The sequence below is a fragment of the Pholis gunnellus genome (genome assembly GCF_910591455.1).
Source record: "Pholis gunnellus genome assembly, chromosome: 9".
Lineage (NCBI taxonomy): Eukaryota > Metazoa > Chordata > Actinopteri > Perciformes > Pholidae > Pholis > Pholis gunnellus.
Genome location: NC_136535.1, coordinates 14,058,532 through 14,070,889, shown reverse-complemented (window position 1 = coordinate 14,070,889; position 12,358 = coordinate 14,058,532). Strand labels below are relative to the sequence as shown.

At 43.4% G+C, this 12,358-nt stretch overlaps 2 protein-coding genes across 2 annotated transcripts; both read left to right on the top strand.

The window, feature by feature from the left end:
• Window positions 1-2,008: 2,008 nt before the first annotated feature.
• six5 (SIX homeobox 5) lies at window positions 2,009-10,132 on the top strand. The gene is made up of 3 exons (XM_079166502.1): window positions 2,009-2,727; window positions 4,531-6,020; window positions 7,182-10,132. The coding sequence occupies exons 1-3, from the start codon at window positions 2,042-2,044 to the stop codon at window positions 7,838-7,840; spliced, it is 2,835 nt and encodes a 944-aa protein (XP_079022628.1). The 5' UTR covers window positions 2,009-2,041; the 3' UTR covers window positions 7,841-10,132.
• Window positions 10,133-10,584: 452 nt separating this feature from the next.
• six9 (SIX homeobox 9) lies at window positions 10,585-12,356 on the top strand (the record flags this gene model as incomplete). The annotated part of the gene is made up of 3 exons (XM_079166465.1): window positions 10,585-10,992; window positions 11,350-11,510; window positions 12,266-12,356. The coding sequence occupies 3 exons, from the start codon at window positions 10,585-10,587 to the stop codon at window positions 12,354-12,356; spliced, it is 660 nt and encodes a 219-aa protein (XP_079022591.1).
• Window positions 12,357-12,358: the final 2 nt, after the last annotated feature.

Below are 12,358 nucleotides of genomic sequence, written 5' to 3'. Positions count from 1 at the left end.
AAATGTCATTAGCCATGTTATTTTGTCCTGTTGCAGTTTGATTTTTGACATCAGGAAACAATCTCCGCTCCTGGAAAACCAGCCTTTTCTTTAAATGTGGACATATTTCAGTGGACCAAAGCATTCAATGAGCACAGATAACAGACTAGAGCATGTACGGGCAGACAAGAGGCGATCAATGAAAGCTGAGAGGTCTAACTAAACACTTGACTGGGAGGAGCAGGAGCTGAGACAAGCCCACGGTCCCACAGCGAAGATTTACATTCCTACGGTTGTTGATGGAGACAAACCGGCCTCATGCATGACTTATCTGCAGGTCATGCTCACATATTTGTGGTATGTATATCATTAAGAACATGCCGCATTCTCTGTCTGACACAGTTTTCACATTAATGTCTGAGCTTCAGGTTAGAGCCTGTGCATATAAAGCTTTCGGTTTGTATAATAATAACAAATAGCTAAAATTTAGGTAAGCCATTTATTTTCTGAATTTACCTACAATTAATTTACCTGACGAATAGAGAGAGAGTATTACAGTTTTGGTTTCATATATTCATTGAGAGACGTCACCACTAGCATTTGATGCACTGAAGTGGGCTCAATGGATGTTCCAGGATGCTCTCTCCTTTTAGACTTAGTTGTGTGTGTTTACTGACAGTATTTGCATTAGGAAACCACCTCAACCACACCAAACCCTGGGATCCGGTTGGAAAACTGGGATGACAAGAACAAACTTACCTGAACAACCACACTGTCTTACAAAGGCCTTATTCTGAAATTGTATACATGCATTAAACTGTTTGATGTGAAGCTCCTGAACATGCTCAGATTGTTCCAGGGGTGTTAGGTTAATGCTGGTGCATGATAGGAAATTTGGGCAACTCTTATGTTCTGAATTTACCATCTCAGACACACACACTCTTGTACTGGAGAGAAGCTGTCAGAGCGCACTTTCTGAACTGTGCATGTATTAGGAATCTACATTTGGCATTAAAAAGAACCATTGTAATTCTTAATCAAAAAGGATACCTCTGTCTGGCTACATATATCATCTTTATTTACAACATTATACACATTATACAGACGATAGATCAATTAATCACAAAAATAGTCAGCAGAATAATCAATGATACAAAATAACATAGCACAAGTTAAAACGTGACAACGTAAATTCACATTACATTAGAAGTATAAGGGAAGTAATCTGACAAAAAGCCAAGCAAACGACAGCAGACAGGTCAAGCGGTGTATCACCTCTACAAGCTAAAGCATTAAAATGCTGACTACACAGTAATGCATCAGTAATCAATACTATACCAATCCGACAGGGGCCATTCCACCTAATTGGTACTTTTACTTAGGGCTGCAATTAAACATTTTAATTATCAATTAATCAGTCGATTATTTTCTCAAGTTGAATAATCATTGTTTTGGCAATGTCAGGAAATGATTAATAATTTCACAGAGGTGGCTTCATGTTTTATTGACACAAGATTTCCAGTTATAGTTACTAAGACATTTGACAAAGACAAGCAGCAAATTATTAAAAAAAGGTTTTTAGCATAAAATGTAACTGAATAGATGAATTGGTTATCAAAAATAGTTAATTGACTCCGCTCTGTATATGTTGACTTGTGTAGTTTTACTTAAGTAATCAGTAAGTATAAGTATCATGTATATGCAGGACTTTTGCTTGTAGTGAAAGATTGAAAAATCTCCATGATCGACATCAGCCAGATGTTTGTGAAATTTCATATTATTGTTTTACACAACAAACATGTGAGAAGCGTCAATAAGAAAAACATTGTTAGTGCTGGAGCTACACAATAATATGTAAGTCCGGAAATATGGTATGATGTGGATAATCTTCTGTCACAAAGTAACTTTGAAACAAAGACACTACATTATAGGGTAGGAAAGGGGCGGGGCCGCTGGTAGCTTGCAGGCACATTCATGGTTTGCTCGACTGGCGGAGAATGGGAGAGAGGGAGGGAGAGAGAGAGAGGAGGAACTGCGGGAGGAAAAAAAAGTTAAAGTAAAAATGGCTTCCTTGTCTTTGGAGTCTACAGAACCATCTGAGAACAGCCCAGAGGAGCCAACGACAACGGAGTGCAAAGAAGAGGAAGATCCGGTGCAAATTTCGGAACGATTACTCCAAAGTTTCCAAAAGTCGGCTTTGAGTTTTTCCACCGACCAAGTATCATGTCTCTGCGAGGCCCTTCTGCAGGCGGGCAATGTGGATCGCCTGTGGAGATTTCTATCCACCATACCTCCTTCGTCCGAGCTGCTACGTGGCAACGAGACCCTGCTGAAGGCCCAGGCACTGGTGGCTTTCCACCGGGACGAATTCAAGGAGCTGTACGCCATCCTGGAGAGCTACGACTTCCACCCGTCTAACCATGGGTTCCTGCAGGACCTGTACCTGAACGCCCGCTACAAGGAGGCGGAGAGGTCCCGGGGCCGCAGCCTGGGCGCAGTGGACAAGTACCGGCTCAGGAAGAAGTTCCCCCTGCCCAAAACCATCTGGGACGGAGAGGAGACCGTATACTGCTTCAAAGAGAAATCCCGAAATGCCCTGAAAGAGTGCTACAAGAGCAACAGGTACCCGACTCCGGACGAGAAGAAGAACCTGGCCAAAGTCACCGGACTGTCCCTCACGCAGGTCAGCAACTGGTTCAAGAACCGCAGGCAGAGGGACAGGACCCCGTCCGGGACCCACAGCAAAAGGCAAGACCGACAACACTGGAAACACATTTATGTAGCGAGTCTTTATGTAGCGAGTTAGGGGGAAACCAAAAGTCTGTCTTGAACGAGCCTTTGATTAAGCGAAAGCGCCTCGTTACTTTGTGTTGTGTTTTATGACATTGACGATACCACTCAGTCTGAACAGTCACTGAAAGTACCAGACCAAACCTTCATGGTAAACAAAGACCTACAGGGTGCAGCATAGAACGAGTACGTGGACACACGTTAAACTCCAAAGTAAAAGAACAACAACTAACAACTAAACTAAACAACTAAACTAAACACTGCATCAAATAAGAAGATGGACAGAGGGAGCTGTCCTTTTGACAGCGAAAGGCCACACAGGTCTGAGAGGAGCGTGTTGCTTTGTTATGAAATGTGAGATCCAGGCGCCCACCGTGGCTCAAGTTTCCTGAAACCCTGCACCGCTGGCTAGGGCCTGCAGGGTGACCGAGGTCACAGTCAACGTTTCCACTGAGACGGTGGATGTGGTGACTAATAAATACAAAAGAGGGGGGGGGGGGGGGGGTCTCCAAGTTTTTTACAGCCACTATTTCACCAAGTTGGGGCTGGGGGGGGCAAATTGTTAGGCGATAAGAGAGATACAGCAGACTTATCTTATCTGGTTTGTGATGGTCTGGAAGACAAACAATGCGTATGGTTGACCAGGCACACATTGTAGCACACATTAACCAGGGAGACGACCTAAAGGAGCTTCTAGGAATCTGATCTAGCTTTGTCTTCTGAGAGTTTATACTGATTCACTGCTGTGTATGGAAGGTTTTGTAGATAAGATGGTAAAGGTTAAAATAATAATAATTATAATAATAAGTTGCTATCTTCACCAGTTTACCACAATTAGCCACTGAAATAATCTCTATAAGACACAGGTGGGAAAACTAGAAAACTGTAATTATTGATTTGAATTTCAACATCTGCAAAGTAAAATAAGTATTTCTTGTGTACATTCCCCGGCTGTTGCGTTTCAAATAGAAGAGATTTAGAAAGTTTCCTAAGTTTATCGTTTTGCAGACTCTCATAACAGACGTTATAATGAAAGTGTTTTTTATGTCATCATCTTTAAATCGCCTGATAGAATGTATTTATTGAGTCATTTAATTGCCCCAGACGGAACATGTTTTAAACAGTGCAAATGAGTCAGAGTTGGCCAAACCACAAGCGTTGGGTGAATTACATTTTTTTTGTCAGCATTTCAATAGTACTGCAATCAAAATGCAAATTCAAATTCTTTCTTACAACAATGTGAATTTATATCCTCTGACACATTCTAGCCATTTCAAACTCTGCTACTGTGACTGTGAATGAAATGCATTCTCAGACCAAAACCAAAGTAAAAAATTGTGTTGAACAACCACATACCATCATGCAAGATGCAGTCTGATAAAGACTTTGCATGGTAGACATCTTGTCCTTTCAATCTAATGGAGTTTGGGAGCTATAATCCAGCGCACAGATACAGGTTTTTTCTTGTTAATTTAACTGACTCTTGGTTTGTTAAATACAATTTTATATATCTGACAATTTAAAGTCCTTTAAGACTTGTACATAAAATATAGTCCTTGAACAGAAATAGGGGCTTTGCAAAACATAGATCACCTCATGTCATAAGATCAACACAGGCGTAGAAAATTACAAAGGGAATAAACCGCTTGAGTAAATGTTCATACGTGTTCTCGTTGAGCACAGGTAAAGCCCCGTGTCCAACCCTCTAAAGTCCCACGCGTTTCTCTTTTATTTGACCCATTTGTTTTTCCTTCGTTCCAGTGAGTCTGATGGGAACCACAGCACCGAGGACGAGTCGAGCCCCATGGACGACACGCCCGATAAACCAGAGGAGGCTGCCGTCTCCACAGCTTCCATCATCTCTCTCTCTGCCCTCCCCTGTAGCACGGGAGGCCAGCTCATCCTCAACGGGTCCGGTGGCTTCCTCACAGCGCCTCAGTCGTTACTACTTAATGGGAATTCCCTGCTCTCCAGTACCGGCGCTGGTGTCATAATTAATGGGCTAAGCTTGGGCGATTGCCAGACAGTCACGCTGAGTCCTGTTGCAACCAACTCTCCGTTGATACTGAACGGGGCTCAGGTAATATCCAAACCTTGTATCAGTTTGCAGCAGCAGCAAGCCGTTTCTATGGCACAGCAGGAGCTTTCGGCCAAGCCGAGCGGTCTTCCGGCAGTTGTTTTTAGCACAAACACCACATCAGTCGCACACCCTCCATCCATCATCTCTCTTCCTCTGCAAACCAGAACAGACAGCGGCAATGCAATGGATTTCATCAGTGTCTCTGAATCAGAGGGCAGCAGCCACACAGTATCTTCGTCTTCATCTTTATCCCCTTCCTCACCGACTCTGTCCTCCCCAACCAGGCTCCCCTCACTAGTCTTAACACAAAACACCCAACGCCAGGAGTCTCTCACCCTCCCGGCCTCCATGTCATCTGCAGGCATGTTAATCTCCAGTTCTTCTGTGCCTCTCTCCAGTCAACAAGGGGAGTACGTTGTCTTCGCCACTGCTGGCTCTCACTTAAACCCTTCTAGCTCTGTCATTTACTCCAGCAACTCCGCCCCTCAGGTCTTCTCTCTGCCCCAGGTTGTGCCTTCCATCCAGGGTATACCAGTCTCCCAGCTGGTCCAGCACTCTTCAGGAGCCCAGGTGTCCCAATGCCCTCAGTTGGTCCCAGTGTCCTCCCTCACCTCGCCAGCTCCTCAGTTCCAAAACCAGATATTGAACACAAGCACCAGACTGGTGCAACAGCAGCAGGATGCCTTAACAACTTTGCCTGAAGGTGCTACAACCATAGTCTCTATCTCACAGCTCAACAACAGTCAGCTCCCACAGCGAACGGTACACCAGCTGGGGGACCAAAGCACAAACTGCACACCCAGCAGAATCCAGGTTCCACAGGTTATTTCCTTCTCCTCCCCGACACAAGTAGTCCCAGTCCCCCAGACCAAAGGCACCACACCAGCACAGTTAGTCCCCCTCTCCATGCCTCAGCTGGTCCCCGTCTCCCCCATCCAAACTTCCTCCACCATCTCTTTCCCCCAAGTGGTACCTGCCAGTCCTTCTCTCTCCATCCCCTCGGCTGGAGTGCCCTTACAGATCCTGACTTCAGCTCCTGCAGGGGTCGCACAGGGTCCTCTCAGAATAAACCAGTTGAGGCCCATTCAGAGTGTGGGTCCCCAAAGCATTGCGGCCCCCAGTGTGCAGCTCCTCAACTCTGGGATCATTCAGCTGCCCTCTGCTCCTCCAGGTAAACTGAATTCATTCGATAATTGTGTATGAATGTAGCAAGTCGAGCTGAAACGATTAGTCCACCAACAGGAAACTACTCTGCAACTGTTTTGCTAATTGATTAAGTAGTTTATTGCATTTTCTAGGAAAATTGGGGGAAAAACATTTACTGCTTCCAGCCTTTTTAAAAGTGAGGAGTTTCATAAAACAGCCGTGACCGGGTCGATCGGCCGCAGGGACCTCTGAGCGACGGGGCCACCAGTCGCCCCGAGGCAGCAGAGGGAAGTGGTCGGGCGGGGGTGTAGGGCTTGACCGTGGCCTGGAGATAGGAAGGAGTTGTTCCTTTCACTGCCCTGTAGGCCAGCACCAGAGTCTTAAACTGGATGTGAGCGCTTACAGGGAGCCAGTGTAGAGAACGGGATTTGGACAGATAAAACAAGCAGGAAGACACAAACTTGGGCTCTGGGAAATAAATGTATTTTATTACGTGGGTGAGCTGATGCAGAGTCACTTGATACAAGTAATTACTAAATTAGCAATAGTTATAGAAATAGTCCACAATGGGATGATCTACTCTCGGAATGGGACTAGCTATAGTTGTTGTTATTTATTTTACAAAGTTTGTATGCCCATGGTAGTCATGTTATTTGTTTCAGTCAAATACCTACACATATATTCAGTTTAATCTCAGATTAGACAAAGAGGGGCAGAAAACCCTCACAACTTTGCTGAAGAAATATAATAATAACTTGATTATTGTCAAAATAGTTTCCAAAAGATTATCTGGCAATGGATTAATCCACTAATTGTTTGAGCTGTAAAATATGGTCATGAATGTTTGCTAGTACAGTAGGCTAATTCATGCATAACATCGTAACACTTAAGAAATGCATATAAAAAAGAGAAAGTTAAGGGAAAAAAATGATTGTAATACACACAGCATTCATTAAAAAAACACAAATAAATAAACAGAGGAAAAAACACAAATAAATACAGAGACAGAATATTATTAATGCCGTAGTTTGATTTCCTTACAGCAAATGTTTATTATCTAGAACACATGTTATAATAAGTACTGGTTTGTAAAATAATCTGCTGCATCTCATACTGGTGCGCCTCTTGTTTGAATGTTGTAACTCAGTCTTGATCGCCGTCTATTTTCCCTTCATCACCACCGTAGGTAACCTTCTCCTCGGTGGAAGCCCCTACCTGAGCGTCCAGCAAGGCAAGCTGATTCTGACCATCCCAGCCGGCATTCAGCTCACCAGTTTGCCCCTGAAACCAGTCCCTGATGCTTTACCCATCTCTACTAATGGTCTGAGTCACTTTCTCACCTCCTCCGCCCCTCCTGTCGTCTCAACCACCTCAGGGCCGACCCCCAGTGGCCTCGCATCATGTCCCCTAAACTTCATCAACTCGTCTCCACCGTACTGTGCTCTGGAGACGGGGACACCTGCCGTCCTCTCCCCTCCGGTGCTGGAACATTCAGTCACCCCTACAACGCTGAACTCTCTCACTCCAGAAAGTCTGCTTACCCTCAGTCCCATGTACAGTGGGGTGACACCCAACACCCAGTTGTCCCAGCCAGCCTGGAGCCCTGTGCCCCTCTCCACCTCGGCGAGTCTAACTCTGTTTGATGTCCGCGGCAAGGGGGACCTAACTGTGGACCCGGCTTTGTTAGGCCTACCTGGAGGAGAGTCGCTGCTTCTGGGAAGCCCCTCGCCGGAGCAGGATTTGGACGCCAACTCGGCACTGGGGAATCCAGAGGACATGGACGGGGACGCCAAGATTCTTACTCAGCTCCAGTCAGTCCCCGTGGATGATGACCTCGGCTTGTAGTCCGTTCACCCGGCTGGTCGGCAACCCAGTGTCTCTCAAAACAAAAACAATGAAACAACGCAGTAGGTTGCAGAATCTGCCGCCTGGCAGATTTTTATTCCAACGCTGTCAAACTTCTAAGAGCCAAATGTTTTTGACAAAATGTTCAGGTTCTGACATGTACAACGATGACGCTCACTCGGTAGGGCCTGGTACCATCACGGTCTCAGCTGGCACTTTTGAGATGAAACCTCAGCAGCTTTATTTCACATAGATGGGTAGGGTTACATGGGAGTTCTTTAAAACTAAAATCTGTACGTGCCTTATGTGTTTTATCAGACGCAGACAGAAGAACTAACACAGATTGGTCCAGTTACAAGTCCTGTGTGTTTAAAAAAAAGAAAAGACTATACTATGCAAGGCATTATGGCTTCGTCTACTCTCTCAGCTCTTCTTCGCAGTTTTGTGGACGACTGGCCAAGTTCAGCTGTACTTGGGAAAGATGTCTGGTTTTTTTAGCTGGCAAGAGAAGAAGTTCTTTGTGGATCGACCACAGTAACTATACACCGCGCTGTCTGGCAAAGGCATGAATCTAGAAATAGTTGAGCTTGGCCTGTCTGTCCAGAGCTCAGATATTCAGGACTTATTCTACCAGGAAACAACTCCAGGAATGTAGCGAGGATTATATTCTTCACCAACGGAACTGAGTTTAGTTTGTTGAGTTTTTTATGTGAAACCATTAGTACGTCGTAGCTTCAAGGGCTACACAGCAGTATTTTATTACTACAGGTTACTGAAGTCTGGGCTGAAACATGATTTTATCAGTAAACTGTTTTAAATGACTCTCTGCAGTTTCAATGCTGCTCTCCATTAGTACGAATATCACACAGGAAATAAAAGGGTCTACACTCTATGCAATGCATGTTTAGTTCTTGATAGGACACTTTGTGGCACAAGTTGATAAGCCAGTACTCCTGGGAGATGGAAAAAAAAAAAAAGCTTTTAAATACTGAACTTTTAAATGAAGCATGACACTAAAGCATTTGCTGTGATCCCACTTCGTGATATTTGTTGTCAAATGCATCCAAAATCTCTGTTTGTTGATCTCGATAAGTGCCTTATTTTAAAGCCTACAGGTTTGATGTTTTTGATAAAAATGTTTTGACTTTTTACACAGTTTTACAAATGCTATACACACAACCAAATTTTGGGATTCACGTTATGGATTATTTGAATACCCACATTTGTTTGTCTGTTTGATCGCCAGTGAAATATAATGTGACAGTTTTTGTTGCATAGTCACAGCCCGATCTCCTCTATTTGTATATTTTGCACCTTTTCATTCATACGATGTTTACTGCGCTGCTGTGTTGTTATGACAGTGGTTGGACTCATATTCTCTTATGAAATGTCTTTTATATCTTTTTCTAATTGGACCTTAATCATCCTGACACTGATTTCCTGATGAAATCTGTTGTAAATTGATTGGAACAGCTCCTTCCATTAAAACCCGATAATGCTTATCATCGTTAAAGCTTTCCACTGTCATAACGCAGGTAGCGGTCAGACCTTTGGCCAATTATGGTACACAAAAATACACTTCAGTGTCGCATCTAGTTACAATAATGGCCTTAGTGTTGTTGTTTTTTTATTAGAATGTTTGTTATTTGTCTTTTTTGTACATTTAATCTATTTAAAGCATGTATCAATCAGTAAGAAAGTGAGTCCTTGTGAAAAAATGCAGATAGGAAATGATATTCATTTTGACTTGGAAGGTCACATTGTTGTGCAAACTGAGGTTTTACAATCTTAGACTACATGTATTAAAGTCATTTTGATGGTAATTTACAAATACAGTAGGTCGCCCCCTGTTAATTCATGTTAAGGCCACTTGTTCCCAGTGGCCTTTGTGGCCTTTGGGTAGATTATTGAACAGCTTGGACAAATCAGTTTTAGTCTGAATTTGACTGAAATTTAAATGAATAGTTAAGGGGTAAAGGGAAATGTGGTATATGGTAGCCTGCATTTGTTTATATGAGCCATTTCTTACCAAAGTATGTTGACATTAAAGCCTCAATGGGCGTATGCACATTTGTACCCGTTTGTTTGTAGCCTGGGATACGTTTTTGCTCTCTGCTACCTGACACACATATGACTCCAGATTTAACCAAAGATAATGTATTTTGATCGACTTTTTGATATTTGTGAAAGGGAACGTTTGTGTCTGTCATTCAAGGTTCTTGTTTTCTCATTTTTGTATTCAAATGCATTCTATTTTTTATATTTCATAATATTGCAATAAACTACATTTACAGAAAAGGTTTCGGCTTTTGTTACGTTGGGAACGGTTAATTATTGTTTGCACTTAAAACGATTTGTCCGAGGATTATGCTTCTAATTTGGCAGGAAAATGTTATTCAAATGCATTTTCTTTCCACATTGCAAAACCATCATACTCTCTCTGTGGGCGAATGGCAGTACAATAGCAAATCCAAATGTGTGTGAGGGTGTTTGTACAAGAGAAAGGAGGGGTGTATGCTGTGTTGTTGTAACCCTGATGGTCTCAGGTTACCTGTGATTCAATTCTGCCTGGGCATGATAATAAACACACATGCACGTTCACTTGTTCATCCACAGACAAGCCACAATGCTCCACAGAGGCTTCAGCTCGCTCCTGTACAGACATAAGAGAGGTTCTTAGAAGACAGACTTTGGCTCAACTTACATCTCAGGGCTTTGAGGGCAGCCATCCTGTTTCCACAGCAATGATCTTCACACCAGAGCAGGTGGCTTGTGTGTGCGAGGTCCTCCTGCAGAGCGGTTACATGGATCGCCTTGCTGGCTTCCTCCGCACTCTTCCTCCTCCTCCTCCTTCCCTCTCCTCTTCCTCCTCCTCTCCTTGCCCTGGGGAGCGGGAGAGTGTGCTGAAGGCTACAGCCGCTGTGGCCTTCCACCAGGGCCTCTTCACTGACCTCTACACCCTGCTGGAGGGCTTCCCCTTCTCCCCGCGCAGCCAACCGCTCCTGCAGCAGCTCTGGCTTAGAGCCCACTACATGGAGGCCGAGAGGCAGAGGGGCCGACCCCTGGGAGCTGTGGGGAAGTATCGGGTAAGGAGGAAGTTTCCTCTACCACACACCATCTGGGACGGAGAGGAGACCAGCTACTGTTTCAAGGTATTTACATATCTATATGTACAACTATACTCATATATTCTATTCTTTTACTTTTGATACTTGGATTATATTTTGCTGGTGAAATTTTGAATGCAGGACTATTTCCACTTTAGCACCTTATTTTAATACTTTTTCCAACACCAGGGAAGTAACAATGTTGGAAACTGACAAAAGTTAGCTTGAAGGGCTTTGGCCACCGTTTAACTTCAAATGAAATATTAAATAACAATCCATCATGAATAAATGTTGAATGGCAAAACCTACTTTAAAGGTACGATAAAGCTATCCTAATTCTTTGAATGACTTTGTGTTTTAGTATTGTTCAGGCCTGACTTTATTTATTCAATATACCAACAGGAAAAATCTCGAAATATACTCCGCAAGTGGTACCGCCATAATCCTTATCCCTCTACACGGGAGAAGCGGGAGCTGTCGGGGGCCACCGGCCTCACAACCACGCAGGTCAGCAACTGGTTCAAGAACCGCAGGCAGAGGGACCGAACCACGGACGTTAACGGGTCAGTGAAGGGGCAGCAGGTCGCTCATGGGCACAGCGCCATGAACATATATTTAACTTAATTATAATGAATGAATTCACATATAGATACGTACTTAAAGAGTAACAGGTTCAAATTCAAGGCATGAAGTTTACATTCAATTGATAAAAAATCTATTAAATCTTGACTGTGGTCAACAGAATCTTGAGTTTGTTGACCACAGAGTGCTGTGACAAATGATTGAGACCTGATTATCAGATGAGACGTTTGTTTTCTCAGAGGAAGATAACTTATCTTCATTTTCTGGTGATCCAACAGAAATATTAATATTAAAACAGAAATAACTTTTAATAAACTTTTGAGAATTATAAAATTTCAAACATGGACCTCCTGGTCTATTACTGATTGTTGTTTTTCTTGTCATTGTCTTCCAGTTTGAGACTGTGAAAGTAGAAATACGAGTTTGTTTGTTTTATTAATGCAACATGAACATCTGCAAAGCATTTACAACAGAACCAAACTAGAGCAATCTGAAATCATGTAAAAAAAAAAAATTGAAGTCATTTTTAACTTTGTGTCACACATGTCATTTGTCTAATTTTACATAGTACAACAGCACCCTCTTATGGTCAAATTAAGACATGACAAAAGATTCAACATGATCAGATGCAGTTTTCTGACGCTCATCATCTCTTCATTCAGTTTCCTAATATCAAACTCTGGAGGAACCTCAGCCGAAGTCCATCCTTCCTCTGACAACGACTTCTCACCTCCAGGAAGCCCCCATCCGCTGTACCACTGCCCTCCACCGCCACCTCCACCTCCACCCCTCTCTCACCCACCATGTCCTCTAATTCACATGTGTAGAG

Excerpts from the sequence above, each read along its gene's own strand:
- six5 (XM_079166502.1), top strand. The coding sequence starts at position 2,042 with ATGGCTTCCTTGTCTTTGGAGTCTACAGAACCATCTGAGAACAGCCCA. Across the intron at positions 2,728-4,530 it reads TCCGGGACCCACAGCAAAAG|TGAGTCTGATGGGAACCACA; the intron begins GCAAGACCGACA and ends CCTTCGTTCCAG. Across the intron at positions 6,021-7,181 it reads GCTGCCCTCTGCTCCTCCAG|GTAACCTTCTCCTCGGTGGA; the intron begins GTAAACTGAATT and ends TCACCACCGTAG.